The following is a 24145-nucleotide window of genomic DNA, read 5'->3' on the forward strand; positions in this document are numbered from 1 at the left end:
GATTTTTTCTGATGCTCTTATAGTCAAATACGTGCTTTTTTGCCTTACTCTTCTCAGTTCTGGAGTCTGTTGGTGGGGTTTTTCTCAAGGTTAGAATAGTAATTTAATCACATAGATGTACAATTTTCTGTGTTGCTCATAATGGTGAAAATAAATCATCATTTACGACATTATCCTTTCACATTATTTTGTATTAAGTATTTAGAGTATAAGCTCTTTTATCCATTGAATAAACTTTCATCTGTGAAGCTCATTGCTTAGCATTACTAAGACAGAGGTAAAGCCCAAGAAAACCTGGGAACACATACTTGGATGTTAATTTAGTCAGTATCTTTGGGAAGATCAGATTAACCAGTATGTAGACTGGTGTATGTGTTCATAACTTTCTTTTCCCTTTGATAAGGAAGAATCACAGGTAGGTAAGAGTCAGTTTCCTTTGGGCAATAGTTATGTGTGCATACTCTTTCAGTGATACAAGAATGATAACAAGGTTAGGCATTTGGTTTAAAAGAATTTATTCCAAGAGAAGTCAACCTAATGGCACAAAACCTTTTAGCCTAAAGCTGTGCCATGAAAGCAGTCCGAATGAAAATATATCCAGTTTGTGGAACATTACTGAATTTTAATTAGAGGGCCTCAGACTTTAAAACCTGTTCTATATCCATCCCCTTGATTAAAACTAGTCCAGCATTAGAGGCACTCTCGAGCAAAGCCCATTTTAAAAGGGGTTTTTACACCAGTAAATACAGTAAATGTCAATGGATGAGCTTTCTTGAAGTCATCTTGGCATTGCAAGAAAAATTGGGGAACTACAAAAAAATTAATTAATTCTGTATTTCTGAAAACTGTGATTTGAAAAGATTTTCACAGTGAAATTTCATACAGGATAAAGGAGTGTATACTTCATGTAGAAGATTGCTTTCATTTCATTTACGTAATTGATAAAGACTAGGAACAGACTGAAACTCCTTTTGCTTGCCTTGAAGGTTGGTCTTTTGCTGTGATATAGATGTTCTAAAACCATTTATTTAAAATACATCATTAAAGAGCATCTTCCTTCCGGCTTAAATGTGTCATTTTGGAGTGCTGTCTGCCAGATTTTTAAGTGAGGAGTAAATGAGGAGTTAAATTAAAGAAGTGGCAAAAAACAGCTCTGACATGCTCTGGAGGGAGCATATAGATCTGTTCAAGGAAAATGTGGGCAAATTTGTTCACAGGCATGAGGTTCTCTACACAAACACACACACACACACACACACACACACTGCCTGCGCAGTGTCCTGCACACTGATTTGCACTGTTGATTGTTTGATGAACAGGAGAGTGAGGAGCCCTCTTGGCTCCTATTCTTCCACACAGGACAGCCTTTATCTAATCCATACCTCAATTACTGCCTTCAAACCTCACAATGGAGTTGCGCAAGAAGGGCAAAGCCGTGTGACAGTTGTAAAGAGTGCACATTTAAAATGGGGATATGAAATAAGTTCATGAAAGAGAAGAGAATGCATCAAACTAAATAAGTGATTGTGGGAAGACCATTACCATATTGTATATGTCATATCAATATTTTTTTCCAGCTGCTTCCAAAAGGCAGAAGCCTGCAGTTCAGTTATGTCATTAAATTTCAAGCTGCTAATGGACAAGTAGATGTAATTTAAATGTGCAGAGGGATGAGATGGGTGTTTAATACACAGGCAGTTCAATTATTGCTGGTAGAACTGTCAGTACAAACAAAAGGAATGCTTCTTTTTCCACACTGAGCAGAGACCACACTTTTTTTGCCTTCCCTTTTTCCAAGGTCAGTTGTGTATGTATTTACAGAATTTGCTTCAAATGTTGCCACAGTTTTCAAGGTGCCACTATTATATCATGCTTCCTGAGCTGAGATAACAACCCTTAAAGCCCTAGTGAAACAAACCTACAAATCTTGCGGGGAAACAAATGTCTGCAGATAAGAGAACTGTGACGTGCATGATGAGAGAGTTAGTGAAGGACACTCAACATATCAAGGCTCTTCTATTTCAAAAAATAATGTTCAGTGATGAGTTCTGAAGCATTTCTGCCCAGGAACAGATGAGATCTGCCTATGTTACAGCATATTCTGGTCAAAGATCGTATCTACACTTATCTTGCTTTTGGCAACCTTATATGTGTGGGTATGTATATATGTATACACATATATATAATCTATGTATCCTTCTCTTGAAGCATGATTTTTTTCCTTAATAAAGGTTTGAAACCAGATCTCAGTTGGCTTGAACCTGGGGTCATTGATGGCTGTGGTAAAGCTCCCTGGTTATGTCAATGGTAGGGGACAAGTCCCATCATTCTGCTCCAAGGCCACCTGGGACTATGCTTACCTGAAAGGTATCAAACAAATTTTAAACACCCAGAAAAAGATTTCCTTTGCCAGTTCTTAAGGAAACTTTGAAGGTGGTTATATTTTCTCTTACTTACAGAGATCATTATGTATATTGGATAAACTTCACTCTGCACAGTAGGCTGGCCCTGCTTTGGTCATAAAGCTGTACATAGTGCCTCTGTTTGGTTTCCCTTTTACTAACATTTCCCTTTCAGTTATGCATGCAAAGGGAACATCTGAAGTTGGGTCCTTCCTTGCTGGCTTGTATCTGCATCCAGCTCTGAATGCTCTTTGTTTGCTTCTTCAAGAAAGAGACCCCATATGTTTCTTATGAACTAGACCAGATGTGCATTTGAGGGGTCAGAATATTATCTTTATTTCTAGAATTAATTTGCTTCATTTTGAATATCAATAGGGAGCAAATTCAACACACTACAGGAAGTTTGCAAAACTACCTCATTTTTTATCTGCTTCTGTCTACTGGGTGACATGAGAAACTCCAGGGAAAATAATAATAATTGGTGTAGGTTTTGATGCTTAGATCTGGTTCTAATAATAGTTCAGTACTGACATAGCCCCATCTTTGAGTTCTTATTCATGATTGTGATACTATCATACTTGAAGAATGATAGATTTTTGAATTTAAGAAATTGGGCTTTTAAAGACTAAAATGAGAAACTCAAGGTGGCTGATCTGGTTTCTGTCAGATTTTAGCTGAAGAGTATTTCCTCAGTCATATGTTTATCTATGTCATCTTACTTCTTACATATTGGAGGAGAGAAGGTAAGTTTTTTAAATGTTTTGAGCGATTTATGACCAAGTATAATAACCTCTACATGAAGTAACTTCTTCCTATGCAGTGTCTGGCACCCACCCACACAGAGATACTATTAAAGGGAAAGGAGAGAGAGAAGTACAAGAAAATGTTAGGTTTAAAATGAGAGCTCTGAATTACACAACAGCTGAGCAAGTCACTTTTGACTGGAAGTGGGTAACTGTCCAGAGTGTGAAATCTTGTCAGCATGGCATGTTTTCAGAGTAAAGTTTCATATTGCACCTTATTCAGCTTACAAACCAGAAAGGCCAATGATCTTCATCTTTAAAAGGTGATACTTTATTTTTTGCTTTACTTTCTCTTTTCATGCCTGTAGTACAGACTTGTGCAGGCAATTTGTCAAAGAGAAACAGTGGTAGCAACAAGAGTGGCTAGGAATCAGCTCAGAAATAATCCCTCTGAATAAAGGTTTCCACAGGACAGTCCAGATCATGTTATTTCTAGTCATCTCATAATTTCAGTTTTAGGTCATGTATGGCTTTAATTCTTAAAATGAAAATATTTTCATCATAACAAATAACTAAGAATCTGACAAAATTATTTACTAGTTATTCACATTTTGTAATATGAAAAGAAAAAACCCAGCCCATCCTTTTAATATATCTCTGACTATATAGTTTGGCAGGTTTCCCATGACATGATGCAGGATTCCTTGGCAAATCTTACTTGGCTTTAGCTTTTTTAGATTCTTCACCATCACTTTATTGCTCTTACACACACAGATCTACAAACTCCTTAGACTTAACTTCTACAACATGATCAGATTCTAAAATTACATGTGCAACTTCCATGTACCCTTTTTATACCATTTCTCTTTACATTTTTTTCTTCACTATGTCAAGTAATCATGGACTTTCAACATCTCCCTCATTTTATATAATGCCTTCAAAGCTGCAGTTACATATTCTGAATTCACTGCTCTTCTTCTCAAAATGACTTCTCAGCATCTTCTCAATCAGAGTGTCTAAGCCCTGATTACCCAAATATTAAGTTGTACCCTTTCCACCCATGATGTTTTTCTCATTTTAGGGAGTTCTTGTAGGATTTCCCAGAGTACACATGGATCGCCAATATACAGGGTTTTTCACTAGGAATATTGTATATATTCAAGTTAGTAATTGAGAGATTATCCTTATCATTTTTCTGTGAGAACAAGGAAGGGGATGGAATTCTTAACTTCTGTTGTCACAATGAACAAATGGACTAGCAGAAAGAATCTAGGTAGTTATTTTGTATGTTATTTCTTACATGTCTGGAAAGATACTAGACTTGTCTAGCTTTGGAAGCACTTGTATTGGCAATTCCAGTACTGTCATGAAAGCTCAGTAATATGTTTTGGTTAGAAAGTGAATTTCTTACCTTTTTTTCACTCATCAATACCTTCTTTGACCTTTCTTCCTTTTGTCCATTTTACCAGTGTCAGAAATGGAAAGATAGTTTCCAATCAAAATCTCACTAATTAGTAAAAAATGTCAGTCACTATCAAGAAACCTGCAGAAGTCTTTTCCTGTGCTGCAATGCATGTGTTTTTTTAGTTTTTTTCCTTGTTGTCTCCATTATAGTTTGACTAGAACAGTGCTTATCAGGATCTTTAATTCCAATCTTTATGAAAATTCTAATTTTCCTTATGAAAAGCTTTAGATTTTCTTTGCTTTGTAGACCAGAGACTGAAAATAAAATCTAGAAGTAATGTGGCCAGTTTACAGTTATAACTCATTTATCTCTTGCATGTGATTGCATTGTCATTTTATACAATACTTTAAAAATTACTTTGGCATGTCTGTAGAGTTGCACCAGGGAAAATTGTTTCATGGAGACTTGCTTAGGAAATGTTTATATCTCAGTTTTTACTGAGTAGTACAGGCATGAAACACAATGTCTATAAAATAACGTACTCAACTTTTCAGACACTAATATCCACTTCAGATAGAAAGAATATTCAGTGAAGCTGGAACTCAGCATAAGCATCAGCAAAAGCTGAGCTAAGTCATGGACAAGAGAAAAATAGTTTAAAGTTGGTAAATGGTTAAATCGACTTTGTTCAGCTATATATAAGCATGAGAGCTTTTTGGCCAGAAAACTAATGGTGCAAGCCCTTTTAAACTATAAGCAGATGGTAACATTTCAGGATTTGTAGGTTTTCCATTGCAACCTTACATTGTGATATGTATTTTTATTTCTGTACTATCACAGAATCACAGAATGATTGAGGTTGGAAGGACCTCTGGGTATCATCTGGTCCAAGCCCAGGCAGAATCACCTAGAACTGGTTGCCCAGGACCATCTCCAGATGGGTTTTGAATATCGCCGAGATGGGAGGGTCCACAACCTCTTTGAGCCAGTGTTTGGTCACCCCCACAGTAAAAAAATGTTTCTTTATGTTCAGAAGGTGTTCCTGTCCTTCTGCTTTCACAATGCAGACTCATAGCTAAAACCCATTTAATTGTGCAGCTGTACATTTTGTACCTCAAGAACTGAGGTACTTGCTTATTGGCTCAGGGGGGGTTTATTGTAGCAGGACAGTGTAAGCAATACAATGTCTCCATCATATCTTCCTATCTGTAGGCTAAGGGCATTCTGGTCCTACAGCAGACACGAAAAGGCTCTTCCTCCATACAGTGGGCATCATTTCAGAGGCAGTGAGTAATGGCCTATCTCCAAAGCCAGGAGGAGGAGTAGCCAAACAAGATGGACACTTGCATATTCCCTGTAACTTTTTCATTGTTCTGTTGCCCTGGAAAATCAAAGAAGCAACAACCAACAAACGTGGGAACCATCTGAGACGCCTTGAGTAAACAGGGAAATTAAATGTCATAGGTGCACTCCAAATTTTCTTGTCCCATCTTCCCTTCTTGGTGTGCGTTCAGTAACAACAATGGTGTTGGAGCCTTCAGAGCATGGATTTTGTAGCAAGCAAAGTCAGGGATGTTTGAGAGGATTGAGGAACCACACAAAAGGCAAGTACATCCCCATGGATAGTTCTTTCATCCATGGGAATGTCCCTCTTTCCTGAGATAATTGTACTCACAGATTTTAGGTGTTTTTTGAAGCCAGAGGGCAGACTCACATCCCCTGCCACAGGATGCAAACCCATCTCCATGCCTTTTCTGAAGAAAAAAAAGAAGGAATTCTACAAAATCAGGCTCCAGAGTTTAACCAGTCTTACACAGATTATGATCGCAGAGAGGAGAACATATGCTCAAGAAAGGACTTCCGGATCAAGCTTGCATAAATAAACCTCAGGGAGTGAGTGGGTGTATGAGTCAAGTGAAAGATACCAAGAACAAAGGTGAAATTTTACTTTTCTGTGGCTGCTGAGTGTTCTCAATTCAAAGGTGGTGGGAGAGCTGATGTCCACCTTTAGGAATCTTGATGTGAAAGTCTTTATGTGACTTGCAAAGTCACATAAAGTGACTTGACATGAAAGTTTTATGTGACTTGCAGAGCTGTGAAGTCATTACAAAAGAGTAACTAGTGCCAAAATGTGAAATGAGAGCTTCATGCAGCTGCTGATTAGGTGAATCTATTTCCCCAATCATCCATCCAATATTCCAATTGAACCTCAAGCCAAAATTCACGAGGCAAATTGCATTATACTAGCGATGCCTAACATGGAGTTGGCATCCTGTTGTAGTCATGATGGTGGGATGGATAGGAAGCTGAAAGATGAACTAATAACACTTCATTTTGAAGTATGTTGGAAGGTCACCTTGTGCTGTATAGTTATACTTTCAAAATAATTTAAATTCTTGCTTCAGCTCTTAGTGAATTTGAGAGAGCAGCAATGATGGGAAAAGCCTTCCTTAAAAATCCCAAGAATTGTACTTGTTCTGGCATGATACTGCCTAAGGTGATTTGCGAACAAGGCTACCGTTGCCAAACTTTCACATTAATGCAAGATTCAGCATACGTTTTAAAACATTAAATCAGCTTTCCATTTGCATAGATATGATTGTTTGAATGTGTAGATTTTGTTAGTTTAACGGGCCCCAATAATCTAATGCTGGAGCCAAAATTAAATATTCAAAGTAACTGTGTGTTAATAATTTCAGGCAGTAGTTCCAAAAAAATGTCTTGGGTATTGCTTGACTTTGGAAGATACAGTGTGTGTCTGCTGCCACAAGCAATGCTAGGATTGTCACTACTGAATGTTCTGAAAATCAGGCTCAAAGCTTAGGGCAGAAGTAGATGCTCCTGTCTAAGTGGGTTAAGCTTTGGGTTTTTTTAGAAGCCTGTATTGCTATATACCTTAAAGCTTAAAAAAACCCAGAAATCCCAAAGTATGAGTTGCAATGGTCTTCTCAAAGTGGCTACAGTTAGTAAATATCATGTGTATCTGGGAAGTAAAACATCCCATTATTTTTGATTTATTCACAATCAAAATAAATAAAGCCCTTTATGGACAAGTCAAAGGCTACGACATTTTACCTCATCAGCTCAAATCTCATGTCAGATGGTTTCAAATCAGATTTTATTAAATTGTTCTCTCCATGTTCCTGCACAAAGCAGTTTGGAGTATAAGTTGATATGACATGACCTGAAAGGCTGCACACAGAAGGAGGCAAAATGCATGTTTAGTTCACCAAAGAACAGAATGTCTGCCAGTTCACTGCTTTTTCTTGGTGGCCCAGATTTCTGCAGAGATTTTTATGTCTAACTAAGAAATGTCACAGTGCTCTGTGTCCACTTACTGTATTTGGAATGGACCCACAAGACATGCAGTGACATGGAGCTCTGCTGCCTTTGTGAGAGTGTCAAGATGGAAAGTGCCACTTCTCAGTATTAACTCATGGTTAGCAAAAGGAGATACGGATCCTCTATCTGCTCCTGCATATGGGCAGTGAGAGGGGAAGGACCATAGCTGACTACTCCTTGTTCTCCAGTCTAGATGGGAGAGACCTTCTCCAGCAGTGAAATGATGCCTTTGGCTGTCACAGGTGTCAAGGACTTTTATCAGACAGGAGTATGTGGAGAGAGGCAGGAGAATGAGTGTTCCTCCATAAGCAAAGGCTGTCAGTGAAAGCAGGGGGTTATGCACTGTCTGTCAAGTCACTGTGTCTCAACTGAACAGTTCTAGAAACTGTAACCATGAGTTTACAACATACTCTGTACTTAGAGAGCCGAGATCCAGAAGAGAGGGCAGCCTAGCTATCAGTCAACCCAAGTTACTGTCTCAGTTTGCAGTGTGTGTGGGTCGTGTTTCTTGTAGTAATCTACCATTTGTTGAACCAAGACGGTACACGACATCTGTGGCCTGATCTTCACAGATCCCTCATTCTTGGCTGGATCCTTACTCATCAGTAAAATGTAAAGTATCTTGGGAGTTTCAACATGAAATTGCACTGTTGTTCAACACAAAGCTAGCAATACAGCCATACTGCCATAAAAATCAGAATTTAATATTTTACATTGGCATTGTAGGGTGATAGCATCTTATACATGATGAGTGAAAATATTTTAAATTACACTTTGAAAAGAAAAAGTGTGTCTGAAAGTATTTTTAGTCACTGTTTTGTTTTTTTTTCTTGAAAGCCTTCAGACATTCAGCCTAACAATTTGTTTCTTTCCTAAATATATCTTTATTTATGCAGCAGAAGTTTTCCTCTACTTCAAGGTAAATTCTGTACTGTTTCACACCCCATTGTTTACAGACCTTCATGAATCCATTGTCATTTATTTGACCTCTTAAACCTAGGAGCACATTTCCAATATACAGTATGCAAGAAATTTAATTTTCAATTTATATTCATAATAATTAATCTCTAATGTTATTATGTTTTAATTAATTGCATGACATTCACTCTGTTTTTGTCTCTCTTAGCAGCTGTTTTAGTGTTCTTTGCAATGAAAACTATTTTGTTAATGATATATAATTCATAGGACAGTATTAGTTGAGGGAAAATTATGTCATTCATGCAAAAGGGCACAATTGTATTTTCAAATGTAGTGTATTCAAAAATGTGTGTCATCTGTCCCCTTTTGTTACCAGTTTTAGTAGAAACTTGAAAGGTTCACTGGCAGACTGGATAAAGCATGGAAGCAGAAGATACAAAGTCTCAAAAAAACCCACATTTTCACCCTACATTGGCAACTGTCACTGACATATAAAAATGGACATTAATTAAAGCAAGTCACATCCTAAAAACTTTTTTTTTTTTTTCAGACCACTCTTCCGTGGAAATTCAGATGTTGATCAACTAGGAAAAATCTTTGAGTAAGTAATAACTAATTGGCTTACGTCAGTATCTGTTTAACATTGAAACGCTATGAGATTTCTTTGCCATGTTTTTATGCAATAATGTGACTAGAACAAAGAATTCCTAGAACATATTTCCTAGTGCTATGGTATGCAACATGATATTTCCATGTATTCTGTGTCAGAGTGGAAGGAGGAAGCAACATGGAATATAGTTCTGCAAAACTGATAGCCATCATCAGGAATTTATGAGACTTCTGTGTTTGGGCTTTTTAAGTCTCTTAAACGTACTGTGCATGTACCATTCATATATATTCTTAAACAGTTAAGTCCAAGAGATTTTCTTCATGCAAACAAACACAGAGGCTTTATTTTTTTTTTTTTGTTTTGTTTTAATCCTTTATGCATTGCAGAAAACAACATTAGAATAGAATAAAAGCTGAAATCTCTTAAGATTATTACCAACAGCATCTTTGCAGAAAAAACTTCCAAACATCCAAAAATATGTTAGCTTTTAAAATTTATTGTATAGCCTGTTAACAGTCCATATTTTGGTCTGGAAAGTTAACTGTGAGAACTGAGGGAATATCAGCATTTTAACATGGGCTTTCTCAGCTATGATTTTATGTTATTTTAAAATCATTTTACAGTTCTAGGAGTTTGTGTTCTTCAGATACGTCAAATACATTAAGGAGGCAGGTAGACTCTAAACTCTCTGAGGTGGAATATTTCTCATCCAAAATTAAGTTATTGATATTACCAATATGATAATTACGTAGGATTATTTTACTTTTTCTTGTAAAAGCTCTTCAGACTAAGGAACATTTTTGTATTTTTAAGAGTCATGTAAATTTAAGATCTGATGTGCATATCGTGTAGTTCGGAAATCAAAGCCACACAGAGCTGGTACCAATTCAGAGAACGAATGCATGGTTGCCTCTGCACCTCTGTCTTCCCCTTCTGTATGGAGGTGCTGCAGGGATCCAGGGATCTGGGTGAAATAAGAAGTAGATAGCACAGAGAGAGAGTGATAAGTATTATTCCAAAATGTTATTTTCTTGAAGATATTCCAAAGAGAAGATACCAAAATTTCTAAGAAAGGTTAAACTGAACAAATAATGAATTTCTCTGATTAACCATTTTTCCAGCTCTCAAATCATAACAGATCTGTTTCTAAACATTTTCATTATTTAATGTGGGGTTTCTAAATTGCAGGTCTTGATTTCACAGAGTTGACTTCCCTTTCCTGCATACCATACCATGAGTATGTGACTCACTTGTGTGGTTAATTTGTCATGCGCTAAATAGCTCTTCCTGCCCAATCCAGAAAAATCAGTCCTTAAAGCTGACTTTTTTTCTTCTGCCTAAACTACTACTTTAGTCCTACAATATTCTTCTTTATTAAATGAAGACAGCTTTGATGCATACAATATATTTTACAATTTAAAAAGACATAGCTGTGATTTCTTTCATTTGTGACATTTAAGGGGAAAATGAAAATTAACTGGGCTAGGATTAAATGCATAGCTGCTAGTGGCAGCCTCCAACAGGGATCTTTCCTCCCTAGGGGCTGAGATTACCTGTGCAGAAAAGAATTCACTAAGAAAAGAAAATGCTGTGCTAAATTTAGAAGAAATTCCTTATTGCACATCTACTTAAAGAGAAAGTTTGGGTTTGCTTCTTTTGTACAGCTCTTCCTAAACAGTTGAGGAGTTTCTGTCTTGGATTCTGAGAGGTTATGCCAAATAGTGTTTATTTTGTGTTTTCACAGCTGGAGAACCCCCTACAGTTAGGCCTAGCTCTTCTTGTAGGAGGGTTGTTTCTTTCTGCAGTAGTGACTCATTCTAGAGATCAGTTTGGACAGAAGGAAGTTTCAGGATTTTCGTGCAGTCTGGACTGATGCATTCTTTCAGTTAATCAGGCTGTGGTCTGCCTTTGCTTTGCATGTGCATTGTGATTTGTGTCAGTAAAAATCCACTGTGTATGAGGGTAAATCCCTCATACGCGTCTTGAAACATTTTCTTGCTTTTCCGGGACACTACCAGCTTGTGGCATATCCTCACAGATTTCAGGCTGAACTGCAATGCTTTGAACAGGCTTGTCTGCCATTGTGATCAATGGGAGTGGAAAGTACTCAGCATTTCTCAAGACCAGGCCTGAACCTTTGGCAGGAGGTGAAACTTACCCAAGCAACTCCCAAACTTAGTCCCTGAAATGGTGATGCTACCAGACCATTAGAGTGGGAGCAGCTCCTCAGACATTCATTATTACGGGATTTTGAGTACTACATGTGTGTAACTAAAAATGTCTCTCCTTTGCACTCTGTCTTGTCCAGCCCACCCCTCTTTGACAGGCTGCCTCCTGGTTTCTTGTCATTAGCTTAGCCTGTGCCTGTGCTTATTCTGCCCCGTTCCTGCTCTGCCATGCAGTCATTGAAAACAGTGGGACTAACCAAACGCATTTGAATGACAGGTTAAATGTCATTGTTATTTAGAATACTTAACTCTCCTATCTTTGATGCTATTTGTATTATATTTAATATGGGGCCAGATCCTGAAATATCTAATCAAAAGGCTTTAACTCCTGTGGCCAAGGAAGCTGCCCCATAGCCACACTACACCTGATAAATGGTAAATGTGGTTTCTCATACAGATTCAGCTTAGTGTTTCCCAAGAGCTGTGGTATTTCCCGATGCAGTAGGATTTGATTGTCCTGAGATTGCAATTGCTTTGCCCTTCCAACCATGCTGTTATTTTGAGGAGATATTAATTTTCAGAAGTATTTTAGGTAAGCCAAATTACAATCTAAAATCCACATAGGTAGAGGTGGGGTAATTCCATTACATTCACTGAAGTTAAACCTATGATTTCCCTCCATGTGGTTGGCCCACGGCCTCACCCAGTCTTGTGACAAACTCAGTGAGAAAAAAGGTCAATGCTGCTCCCTAGTGGCACTGGCCTTTGTGCAAGCCCAAGTATTCAGTGACATTGTTTTTCTATTCTTTCTTGTTTTACCCTGTCAGCGTTTCCATTGAAAATCTCAATTTTACATGTTATAAAAATATGTTTTCCCTGAAACCAAACAAGTAATGTATGATCTTTTCCAGAATTTCCATCAGAAACTGGTTTTGAACCCACAAATATTAACAGCAGACTAAGATGTGAAATGTATGAGACATAATTCATTTTTGGTGGTTTACCTACTATTTAATTTATTTGAGTTTTAGAACTCAGCATGATTATTTAATAAGTATAAATACCTGCTATAATTTAAAGAATAAAGAAATAAAATACCTAAAGAAATTAAAATATTCTGTTAAAGAGTAAAGAAAAACTAAAATACAATTGAAAGCAAAACCACAAAGACACTCAAGTGGCTTTCTACTTCTAAATTGAGACTTTAAAACCTGTATTGTGAAGCAAGTAAATTGTTTAAATTTGGGCAACAATTACTGCACATAGCTTTGAAGTATTATGAAACATCCCTTTTATTGCCTTACCCTCATCTTGACCCACACTCTTCTCTCAGTCCCCATTCTTGTGAAAAAAAGATCCTTGCAAGCAATTCCCCTTTGAAACTTACTGCTTTTAATCATCCTGGAGTGACATATGTTGCACCATCCAGTCAAGAGCTAAGCAACTTTTTTCTAAAGCATTCAGCCTTTTTTTCAATAAAAAGACTCAGAAAATTGAGGCTTAGGCCAGAAAATTGTACTACCCACAAAATGATTTCTACCAAGCACATTGAGGGCCTATGTTTATCAGCTTCTATTCCCAGAGATTATTGCACTACTGTACAATTAAACATTTATGCTCATTTAAACAAAAATACTTACAAAATGCCGCTCATTGTAATCAATATGAAGGGAAAACTGCATAAATGTTCTGACCTAACATTATGTTTTTCATTTCACAGTGTAATTGGACTCCCTGAAGAAGAGGACTGGCCTAATGATGTTGCCCTTCCAAGAAATGCTTTTACTTCCAGACCCGCACAACCTATTGAAAAATTTGTACCAGATATCGATGAAGTAGGCAAAGACTTGCTTCTTGTGAGTTTCTATTTGTTGTTCCTACCTCACGTGACTGATGGCTCCCACTGTGCATGCAACTTGCCTAGAAAAAAATGAAGTTTCCATTTAATGGAGTTAGTAAAAAAAAGTTAAAATTAGATAAGACAATTTGTGTTAATCTGTGAAACAACAGCACAAAGACACTGCCTTTGGCTCAAGAGGTGTCAGAGCTGAGAATAGCTCAAGATTAGGAAACTAGGTCAGGGACGTATCTGTTTGACCTGTCGTTAGACCTTACGATTAGATCCTCATTACTGACCACTGCAGTGCACTGGAGCAGCCATCCTTACAGTATTGGCCTGATGTGAGTACATACAGGGATCTACCATTTTTGTGCTATAGTGGACCCAGTATAAAGCAGGAAGTAGACTGTAGTGGCAGATTACATCTGCTAGCCTTCTACTGAATGCTGAAAACTTTACACTTGGAATTCACCAATTATTGCCTTTGCAAATGGCAAGGCTGAATAGAAGCAAAAGAATTGGGCTGGTACAGCTATTTCCATCATTATTATAGATACATTAGAAATCCCAGTCCTGAAATTCAATCTTGAAAAGGAATATAGGGAATGACCTTGCATCAGTTTGTTTCGTGCTGTGCTTATTGAAATCTAGTTCGATTTGTTCTCTGGAAGTCTTCTAAAGATCTTGATTCATGTGAGCTAGGTAGAGTGCAGTTCTTGAAAGACTTGATGCATCTCTTCAGGAGCTGCTGTCTTTGGCCAAGGTTATCTCAACAGCAGATGGTCCTGCAGTGTCCTCATGACAGCAGCAGAAAGCTGGACTACATCTGGACATGTGAAACGACAAGGGAGAAACACTGCTGTGAGAAAAATCTGTTGTGCTTGCAGACAGCCTGGAAGTAGAAGCTAGATATGGGACAAGAATTAGATTCTAAGAAGAAGAAGGAATATTATATATATGGCCGAGAGCTCAATGAGTGTAAGGCATGATGGGAGGGAGGGAGGGAGGGAGGGAGAAAGAAGATAAATATCTGTGCCTAGAAGTTGAGGTAGGAAAGAAATCTGTTCCTGCTAGGCAAAGAGATGATAACTGGGAACCACAGATGAAAGGGGAGAGAAGAACTGGAAATCTCTGAATTAAATTTCAAGAGTTAAATGATAGAAGTTCTGATACAAGAAAAGAAAGTAGGACTAGGAATTGGTTAGACAAGAGCAGTGGGAAGAATAATACATGGAGGTGAATGCCATAAAGAACAAGGTAGAAACGCAAGGCTGGGGTAGAGATTTCAATGCTGGCTGGAAAAGGCTGGGATACAGATCAGGAAGGAGGGCCAGCAGAGTTCAACTAGGAAGAGGAGAGAAACTGAACACACAACATAAGCAGATGAAGGCTGTCCTATGCATGTGAATTCAAGAAAACCTATATTCTAGGATTTCATAAATTGTGAATACTTGAATTTTCTAGCGTGTAATTTTTGAGGTGGCCATACTCTTATACTGTGACTCCACTGCTTGTTTTAATATGGATGGTCATTATGAACCTCCTTCTGAGACCCTGTTGTGTCTCATCGTAATCATAAACCGAACGTGGTATGCATTAATGTATGTATGCAATGATATCACTGTTAACTGTACATTGTAGTTAAAACTAACTTCTTTTCATGCTTTCAGAAGTGCTTAGCGTTCAACCCAGCCAAAAGAATATCTGCATATGTTGCCCTCTCTCACCCATATTTCCATGATCTGGAGAAATTCAAGGAGAATCTGGACTGTCACGTGTCATCCAGCCAAAACTCCAGTGAGGTGAATGCATCATAAGTGCTGACTGAAGATGAACCATAAATGAGCAAGACATGTAGCTGACAAAGCCACTGTCCCATGCAAACCACATAGCTGTCCTAGCGAGATCATTATTTGGAGGTTTTATGCACTTATCTTTTATTTTGGGATTGTGATGTGCTTATCCATGGAAATCAATCTAGTTTACTTCTATAAGAGCAATGCAAGGGCCAGGGCTTTGACCTGCTCCTGTTGCAGCTTTATGTTTGTTTTGGTTTTGTTTTGTTTATCTACCTGGGAAAACTCCAGATGAAGAGAAGCTGCTGACCAGTTTTGCTGCCATTTTATCTTTCTAATACTGAATGCTGCCAGTGTTTGATGATTGAGTCACTGCCAAAATATGATGCAATCTCTCTCTCTCTCTGGCTGCTGAAGCATGATTTGGTACCTTATTATTGTTATTCTGTGATATTTAAAGAATGGCATTGAAATACCAGATCTCTGCAACCTGCAGTTAACTGATACGTGTGTTAATACATCCAGCTACTGTTCATTCATAACAGGTAATGCAGGTGCCTCCCCGCTTGAAAACCTGGATGAATTAATTTATCATTTTGTTGCTCTATAAAAATAACAGTGATGATGATGATCATAATAAATGTCTCAGCTTTTAGGTTTTTTTCATACACAAACGAGTTTATCTAGCTATGTTTGTGTACATGTTTCAGAAAACTGTCCTGTTCTTACTGTTTCAATTTCCAAATGGTGTTTCTGTGTTGAAATGCAGACACGTTCTGGTCCATTGTCTAACCCATCATTCCCCCCTGGAAACAGTTGCAAGCATATTTTCTTCATCTCATTCCAAATAATTTTCTGATGTCCAGCTCAAAGACATGAGCAGAGCCAATGAAAATCAATACAGATTTTCACCTTCAACCTGTTTTTATTGTCAGACAAAAACAAAAATAGAAATAATATTTCTGGTTCAGAAGCAGAGAATCCTATATCTGTAATAAGCACAGAGAAGTATTTGTGCTGTATTGTACTCTGTATACTGTGCTGCCTTACCTGCAACACCCCCCAATGCATCACAAGTGCATGAACATTAATGCTCAAAATCCCTCACATGTCACTTACTAAGCAGGCTTGTTTCTATGCAGAAATGCATGACCTTCTCTCCTGAACCACCATGTGGGGATACTAGCACATGCCTCTCCACTAAGGTTGAATGTCAAAATAACTAAGCAATTTACTTGTCTTTATAGCACATTATTTTAAATATTACCTGAAATTTTTATATTTAGTATTTTTACCTTAACTAAAATATATTTTCAATATTTTGAGAAGAAACTTTTATTTTTTTAATACTGTACTGGGGAAAAAGAAATATTTTAAATCCATAGAAGCTGTTCCCTAGCATGATTTCAATGCATTTTCTTGGACATGACTTGGGGGGAAAATACTGGTCCAATGAATATAACTGATGCTAAGTGAGGCAGCCAGCTTTGCTTACTCCCGTGACTGTCCCTTAGGCTTCTCTCTTCCTCGTCTCTATGTCATCTTGTCTAGGTGGTGAGCCAGCATTATATCCTCGTGCATGACATGCTTGGCAGAAGCACGTCCTTAGCAGTGCGTTGGGCAGTGTAACTTTTCCAGCTGTGACAGGGGAACTTGCAGCCATCTCACAGGCAGGTCTCTCGCTCCTGTGGCGAACCTCGCTGTTAACTCCGTTTCAGGTATCTCTGCTGTCTGGGTCATGGTCCACTGCTAGGGTAGTAAGTGGATCTTATCTCTCTCCTGGATAAAGCTTTTTGTTACTGTTAGACATTTAAGTGTGTGATACATGGTTAAATTAGGTCTGCTTTAAACATGCCAGATTTTAAAAGGACCACTTGTATGCTTGCATGCAGTGGCCTGTGCTTTTCTTTAAGCCCAGAATGAGCCTATGCAAAACACAGCACGAACAGGCAAGTTGCAAATTAGGCCTGGCAAGAGCATGCACAAAGCATCTGCACACAGAGATATCACAGATCTGTAACATCAGAATTTCAGAAGCTCTGTGAGCAGGAAGCTGAAGGCCAGGGAGCTGTCACAGCAGCAAACCTTCTAATCTTGGCCTCGCCTTTGTCATCCTCTTTGTTCCTACACCCAAAGGAACTGCAGACCTACTGCACTGCTGTTGTCCCAGCCCTATTCCTGTGTGGGTCGGTGGACCCAAGTGTGAATAATTTTTAACGTTCACAGAGAAGGATGGGCCAGAGTGAATTTTTTGCTAGTGATTTTTAAACACTAAGTAGAACAACAAACAGAGCCAAAAGTCAGGAGACTCTTGCAACAGTAGTATTTAGAAAAGTTTTTTACGGAGTTTAGCACTTTTGAAAACATTCCACATTTTACCTAGCACGGAGCTATCTGTCATACATACCTTATCAGGGCATTCAGCTGGTGTGGCTTCCCAGCAGCTGCTCAGGGAACTCTCCCAGAGCTCTCCACCAACTAATGTAGGGTGAAAATGTAGAGGAGGAGATGATATTTTCCAAATTATGCTTAAAACTCGCAGATAGAAACACGCATCTGTTCCATGTAAGACTCTGTTCTATTAAGCTTAGCAAAGCTTAAGAATAGAGGATATGGTTGCTGAATTCATTATTAGGGTAAAAACAGAAAGCAGGGGAGAGAATACTTAAAGCCAAAGGTTAGTGTTGGCCGAAAAACTAATGAGAATGTGGAAATCACCAGGAATTTAACTCCTGGAGCAGCATTTCCCAATTGTAGTATCAAAGAGCTAAGCAAGCAGCAGAGAAAAACAGGGGCTGGCTTGTGGAGTCAGAGGCAGAGCTTCTGCAACATGGTGCTGTATGCTGTCTAATATAGTAGGATCAGGTTATAAATGAGAGTATTCAGGAGAACAGTTTGCAAAGGGCTGCATTAATGGTCACATTCTGGAACATCTTTCCAGTGGGAATGGCAGGAACAAAACCAAGAAATCTAAGAATCTTGGCAGGGTTAGGGAAAATATTTCCCTAATGGGGTCCTTGTGGTAGCAAGGGCCTGGATTCAAAGGACCAACAATTTTTCAAATTACCTCCTTTTCCAAATTCTTCAGGAAGAAATTCCACTTGACATGCCATGGGCTTAATCGTATTCCAGTCTTCCCTGCCAAACCATGTGGGGCTTCGCTTACACTACTGAACTGAGAAAGCCTGTTCTCTGGCTGGGCAAAGCACTGTCGTTGGCTAATACCATGCCAGGAATTATATTTATAATTAGACAGCACAGACAGCTGTGGGACTGTGCTCAAACCCATGCCCTTGCTCTTCTTATGTTACTGGTATAGCTCTAATATTTTAGTACCTTTACTCGTTACTGCCATATGTGTAGGATGTAGGATTTGTGTAAGTGAAAAAGAAAGTGCTGTGATGAAAACTCTTTGTACACCTTTAAAGAAGACTTCAGAGTGCAATTCTTCTTAGTGATATCTAAACCTGTATGTGTTCTCTTCTACAGGAGTGGTTTAACAGCAGCTAAAAAATGCTGAATAACAAAAGATGTATTAAGTATAGTTCCTAGAACACCCACAGCCAGGCACTGTGCTCTTCTTAGCAGAGAACAGGGTGTTCAAAGTAATGGAAAGGGAAATTTCTATCTCCCACCAACCTCTTTTTTTTTTTTTTTTGCTTAGTCACTACTACATAACTCTGCAGAAAAAGCCAGACCCAATAGCCAAGGAAAAAAATCACCGCAGCCAGCGAGTGAAGTGCTAATTGCTGAACCATAGCAATCCATCTGGTGCAGCCCTTCTCTCTTCCCCCTGTCCACACTCACACCAGCCTTCCCGTTCATCTCCTTCAACTCCCTGCTGTAAACAGGTTTCAGTGATGCTCACAGGTGCTATTTCCAGCAAGATTCTTCCAAATTTTCTATAGCTACACAGTGTCAATGTCCCCTCCATTCCTGTTACTAAATGTTGCTTCTTTTAGTCCCATAGCCTAAAACAGTGATGAGACAAGAGTTTTGTCCACTTCCTTGCTTAGGCTTAGTTTCATGTACCCCTGTGTTGCCTTCTGTGTAGTTAGTAAAGTTCTAAAAATAGGATTTGTGCATATTTCTGTGTAGGCTGTGCCCACAGTCCAGGTTTCTTTCAGCCTATTAGTCCACCATGATTAATAATAGAGCATCTTTCCCTGTTGTTTCTGTCCTAAAACACACCAAAAAGTGAGGGCGTCACGTTTGCAAAAAAAAAAAAAGAAATTTAGGACTATGTGTACAGAGCATTTTTAATGAAAGGAATCACTAAATTGCAACATTTGAACAGCTGCATGGGGGAGGGTTTCCATCATGGTAGCTCTTCTTTGGTTTTTATACTCAGTGGTTGTTTTGGGGAATAAGAAGAAAATTTTGTGCCTTGCTGCTTTTCACAGGTTCACTCACTGTCTTTGAGAAGCATGTTTTATTATACTTGTAATTTTTTCTGCTGTTAGGTATTAGACCAACTTTAATATGGAAAATAAAGAGAAAACATGCTTGTTTGGTGTTTTAAACTAGCAGACTAGGAGCACTTACCTGACTCACAACTGAAAACACATCAGTTGTCAAATACATACATGAATCAGAAGCCACAGAGTTTGGTTTAAAAGGCCACATAAATTAATTATGTTCCATGTATAAGACACATTTGAATAATGAGGAAGCTTATTCTAAGAACTAAGTTTTATAGAACCACTTGGCTAGTATTTTTCATATACAGTAGGTTCAGGAATAGATTGACTTTTATATACAATGTGAATTAGAAGTTACTAGGCTATTTGAGTGATTTTGTTGTTTTATGCTGGAAGCTTGAATTGATTGCAAGCTTAGGAACCTAACATATTGATTTTATTGCTTCAAAACTGCTTCTAAATATCAAGATCTTTTTTGATGTTAACAGGATTTCACACTTTTTTTTAATGTGTAAATTATGTTCTTGAAATTAGTATGTTAGAAAAAGCATTTTTCCAAACTGCATTAGTGAGGGAAAATTTAAGAAATATATTTTTACTTTCACAGAGAGGTGAACTCTTCAATAACTGACTATCAGTAAGCTATACTTTTACTTCCTTTTGATTACTAAGCCTTGAGTATACAGGTTACTTCCAGTGAAGAAGAAAATCAGAAACAATGTCTGGAAAATTAAATGGGATTTTATATGCTTAAGCGTCCAAGTTTTATTTCCATATCCGTTTTTTTTTGTGCAAGTACAGTTCAGATGTACAAAAGCATGACTACAATTTTAGCAGTCTTAACAGGCTCAAATTGAGATTTTATTTGTGAGCTGTTTATTTTATTTTATTATCTATCTGCATCTTGCAAATTATTAGATAATGGCTGTAATATAATTCTAGTTTCTGGACTAGACTCTGTAACCATCAAATCTCAATATTTTATGTAAAACAAAAAGAAGCTTTCTCATTTATTCTAATTAACTAGGCCATGAAGAAAGATGTAGACATACAAACTGACAAATATACTTTTGCCAAGTGTCGTTTCTTCCCTTTAGTTTGAAGCTTAGCAAGTATGGCATACTGGTCTGCAATACATATACAATGTAAGAACCATAAAGACCACTTAAGAGTAGTGTGCACAAATAATATGAAAAATGGCTCATTAGACTCTTCGAGAAGCCAGCTGAAAATAATTACTTTAGCTGTAACACTCAAAATCTTGAAACTCATATATTTTTCCATTAAAAAGTATTCCTGAAAAATGATGTGTATGTTTTTAATTCAGTGATAGGCACCCAAACAGAACTGAATTAATTGGGAACTTGTTCTCAAAAGTGATTTTTCCAGGCAGAATAGATACCATCAGTTCTTCATGTACTCATCAGAAACTAAAATTAACCAGCACCATTCTTAGATGAGCCTTTCGCTTTCTGGGCAGAAAAACCCGAGGTTGCTATTAGTAAAGTTAGTGGAAAATTTGCTTTGACTTAAAAGTCCTGTGGAAGCTTCTGCAATATTCAGTTTTCTAGCCTTCATTGAAAGACTGTGCAAAACAGCAAAGATAAAACTCCTTAACCATATGGTCTGTTCCCCTTCACATTACATATTTTATCTGTTTTGGGATATATTGATGGGTTTTATCCAGCCCAATGTTAATGAGACTTTTGCCAGGCTAGAGAAAGTAAAAATAACTTCTGCTATTGTATTTTGATTGTTGGTGGTTGTGGTAGAGCAGATTTTTTTTGTTTTCAGAAAGGATCAGACAAAATATACTGCCTTCTTTGAAAAAGAAAAAAAGAAAACAAAAAGTGCCCACAAACAGCTGACACTTGATAAGGATTAGAAAGGAGATTTTAAAAAACTATTTGGAAAATATTGTTAGGATGAGTGAAAAGGAGCATATTTTTGATGTGATAGATATGAATGCAAACAACGTGTGTTAAATAGGTATTGAAACTGATACTTTTTCACTGACTTTGCAAAACCGAAAGGGTTTTATAGAAGAAAAGCATCCAAGTATGAATTTATTCGAACTACCACTTAAATGTTCATTTGCACTAAAGCAATCTGTACTGTTTGAAAGGAGATGGGAAAACACATCATGTTAAACTTGAGATTTACTTTGCTGACTACAAGGATGTGTTGTAAAGCTCTCAAGCTCACTGTCCATTTTTGAGTGAGCCAAATTCGCATTCACACTATTCGCTTTCTGCAAATCCGTCCACACGCCTGAAAAAAACACATTTTCTAGTGTTTACATGGATTCTTGCTCACATTGACATGCTCATGTTAAATCCAGATAGGGGACAGTCTCTGCCACTAAATGGAAAATGATTTTTCACAGACTGACAGACTCCTTTGTACAATTACTCCTAAAGGGTTTGAAATCAATGTTCAGCTATATGGAGCCCTTCATTTCAGACCATCTTTCACACATACATCATGTTATGCTAATTATCAGCCTTTTTTTAAAAAAAGTAAAACCCCAGTTCTTTAATGTTAGGATCAATTTTGAGTAGCTAGATGAAGGAGGAAAATTGTGATGTGATGGAAAGAGAAAAAACAGGCAGAGAGCAGGAGAGATGGCAAGTGAGTTTGACTACATGGAAAAGTTACTTATAAACATAGGGGGAAGACTTTTTTCCAGTTGTTTTGTTTTCTCCTGTCATATAAGATGATAAAGCAAGACTCATGAACGTGATTTTGGTTCCAGATACTTATGCCAACTTAAGTCGTGAGGTACCGTGTACTTCTTCAACGTAGCAACAGCTCTATTTTTTACATTTTGCATATGCTAGAGCTTTTTCTGGGTAGATATAAAAAAAAAAAGGTCTTATGAGACAGCTTGACAGCCAATTAAGCTGTCCACAGAGACAGTGCCTGTAGTTCAGTTGCAGACACTGGAGAATGTACAGCTCTGACAGTGTCTATTAGTGTGCAATGTTCTGCATTAGAAGTTGACTCCTGCTGCAAATTGAACATTCTGTGGTCATATAAAATGGCATGGTTTTGCACACTTGGATTTTGATAAGGTTATCCACATGCAAGTTTTGCTGGATCAGTCCAGGTGGTTCACCATCTTACAGGAGCAAGTCTGAGGGCTTAGCAAGTGTGTCCGACACCCATTGTAAATAATAATGCAAAATCATCTGCCGTGGGAAAAGAAAAGACTTCTGGTAGGTTGTAGAGTAGGAATGAGCTGTCTGAGCTGCTCTGCCAACAGGAGAGCTACTGTTAACTATTATTATGCCAGCTCCAAAAATGCAGAACAGGAAGACTGCATGACATTTTGTTGTGTTCAGTCTATGTGCATGGGTGGCAGGGTAAGTGTTGGCACAGTTTGGTCCTTCCATTAAGCATGAGCAAACTGGGCTTGGCACAGAGACAAACTTCACAGTTCCAGGGATGGGAAACCTCTAATTCTCCACAGTAGTTCTCTGGCTCTTGTTAAAAATACATATACTGGTAGACCACTCAGCCATTCAAGCAGTCCTTTCCTTATCCCAGATCATCCTTCTGTGACACTGTGAAGGAAGCCTTGAGGAGTCTATTCCTCAGCAATTTTCCAGCTTTCCTGCTTCCTCTCACTGCAGCAACAATTACCTGTCATTTGTATCTGATCCTGCTGGTGCTTCCACTACCACTGAAGTAGCTGTGAGCTAAATCACTGTTGTGACTCTGCAACTTCCAGTCTCGGGCAGGCAGTGATTTATACTCGCGTTTTTCCTTGCTTCTCATTAGAAACAGGGAAGTAGTACAGTAGAATATGGTAAAATGTCTGCTACTTTCACAGTTTTTGGTTCAAGCAAAGCAATGAGCTAGAATAGATTAGATTGAACATAATGTTCAGTTGATCAGCCAAAACAACTTTGGATTCAGAAGATCATTTACTAAGTACAGAAGATTCCATAACAACTGTCTGTGATGCACATTTTTATAAGAACACACAGTTATGCCCCTGTCATACAGAAGCTTTTAATGGATATAAGACTACAAATGCCAGCCTCCAGCTGCTTACCCTGCTTCCCCTCACCTTCTCCAAGATCACTATTCTCAGGAAGAGGATTCCTCCCAGCACTGGGTGGAGCAACTGTGAAACAGTTCCCAGCTCTCCCCCTGGTTGTGTTCATGTAGCCAATTAAGCTCATTCCTTCCCTTTAGGCTATAGCAGTGTAAAGTGCAGAGCCCTGCCGCATGTAAGAGGCACAAACAGACCTTAAACACCAAAATATTCTCCTGAGGAAAAGCCTTCCCTGGATGTAGAGGGGATACTATGTTTACTGTTTCTATGACAGTTGACTTCTACTTCTCGCATTTTAAACAGCAGTGATATAAGAACTCCTCTAAGAAAACTCTCCCACTACACAAAAGGGATGATACTGAATTATGGACATTCTATGGAAAAGACAAAATGTTGTATTCCAGGTATATTATATGTATCTCAAAAAATCATCCTTC

The 24145-nt window shown here is 38.0% G+C and overlaps 1 protein-coding gene across 3 annotated transcripts in view; it reads left to right on the plus strand.

Annotated features, from left to right (window-relative positions):
• The window catches only part of CDK6 (cyclin dependent kinase 6), a 131575-nt gene extending 109422 nt beyond the window's left edge, over window positions 1-22153 (plus strand). For all 3 annotated transcript variants that reach the window (XM_068210941.1, XM_068210962.1, XM_068210952.1), the window contains exons 6-8: window positions 9361-9411; window positions 13309-13444; window positions 15099-22153. In XM_068210941.1, coding sequence (XP_068067042.1) covers window positions 9361-9411; window positions 13309-13444; window positions 15099-15245 — 334 coding nt within the window. In that variant the 3' untranslated portion in view covers window positions 15246-22153. The remainder of the gene's footprint in view (window positions 1-9360; window positions 9412-13308; window positions 13445-15098) is intronic.
• Window positions 22154-24145: the final 1992 nt, after the last annotated feature.

This window comes from Anomalospiza imberbis, chromosome 1, assembly GCF_031753505.1.
Source record: "Anomalospiza imberbis isolate Cuckoo-Finch-1a 21T00152 chromosome 1, ASM3175350v1, whole genome shotgun sequence".
Classification (NCBI taxonomy): Eukaryota; Metazoa; Chordata; class Aves; order Passeriformes; family Viduidae; genus Anomalospiza; species Anomalospiza imberbis.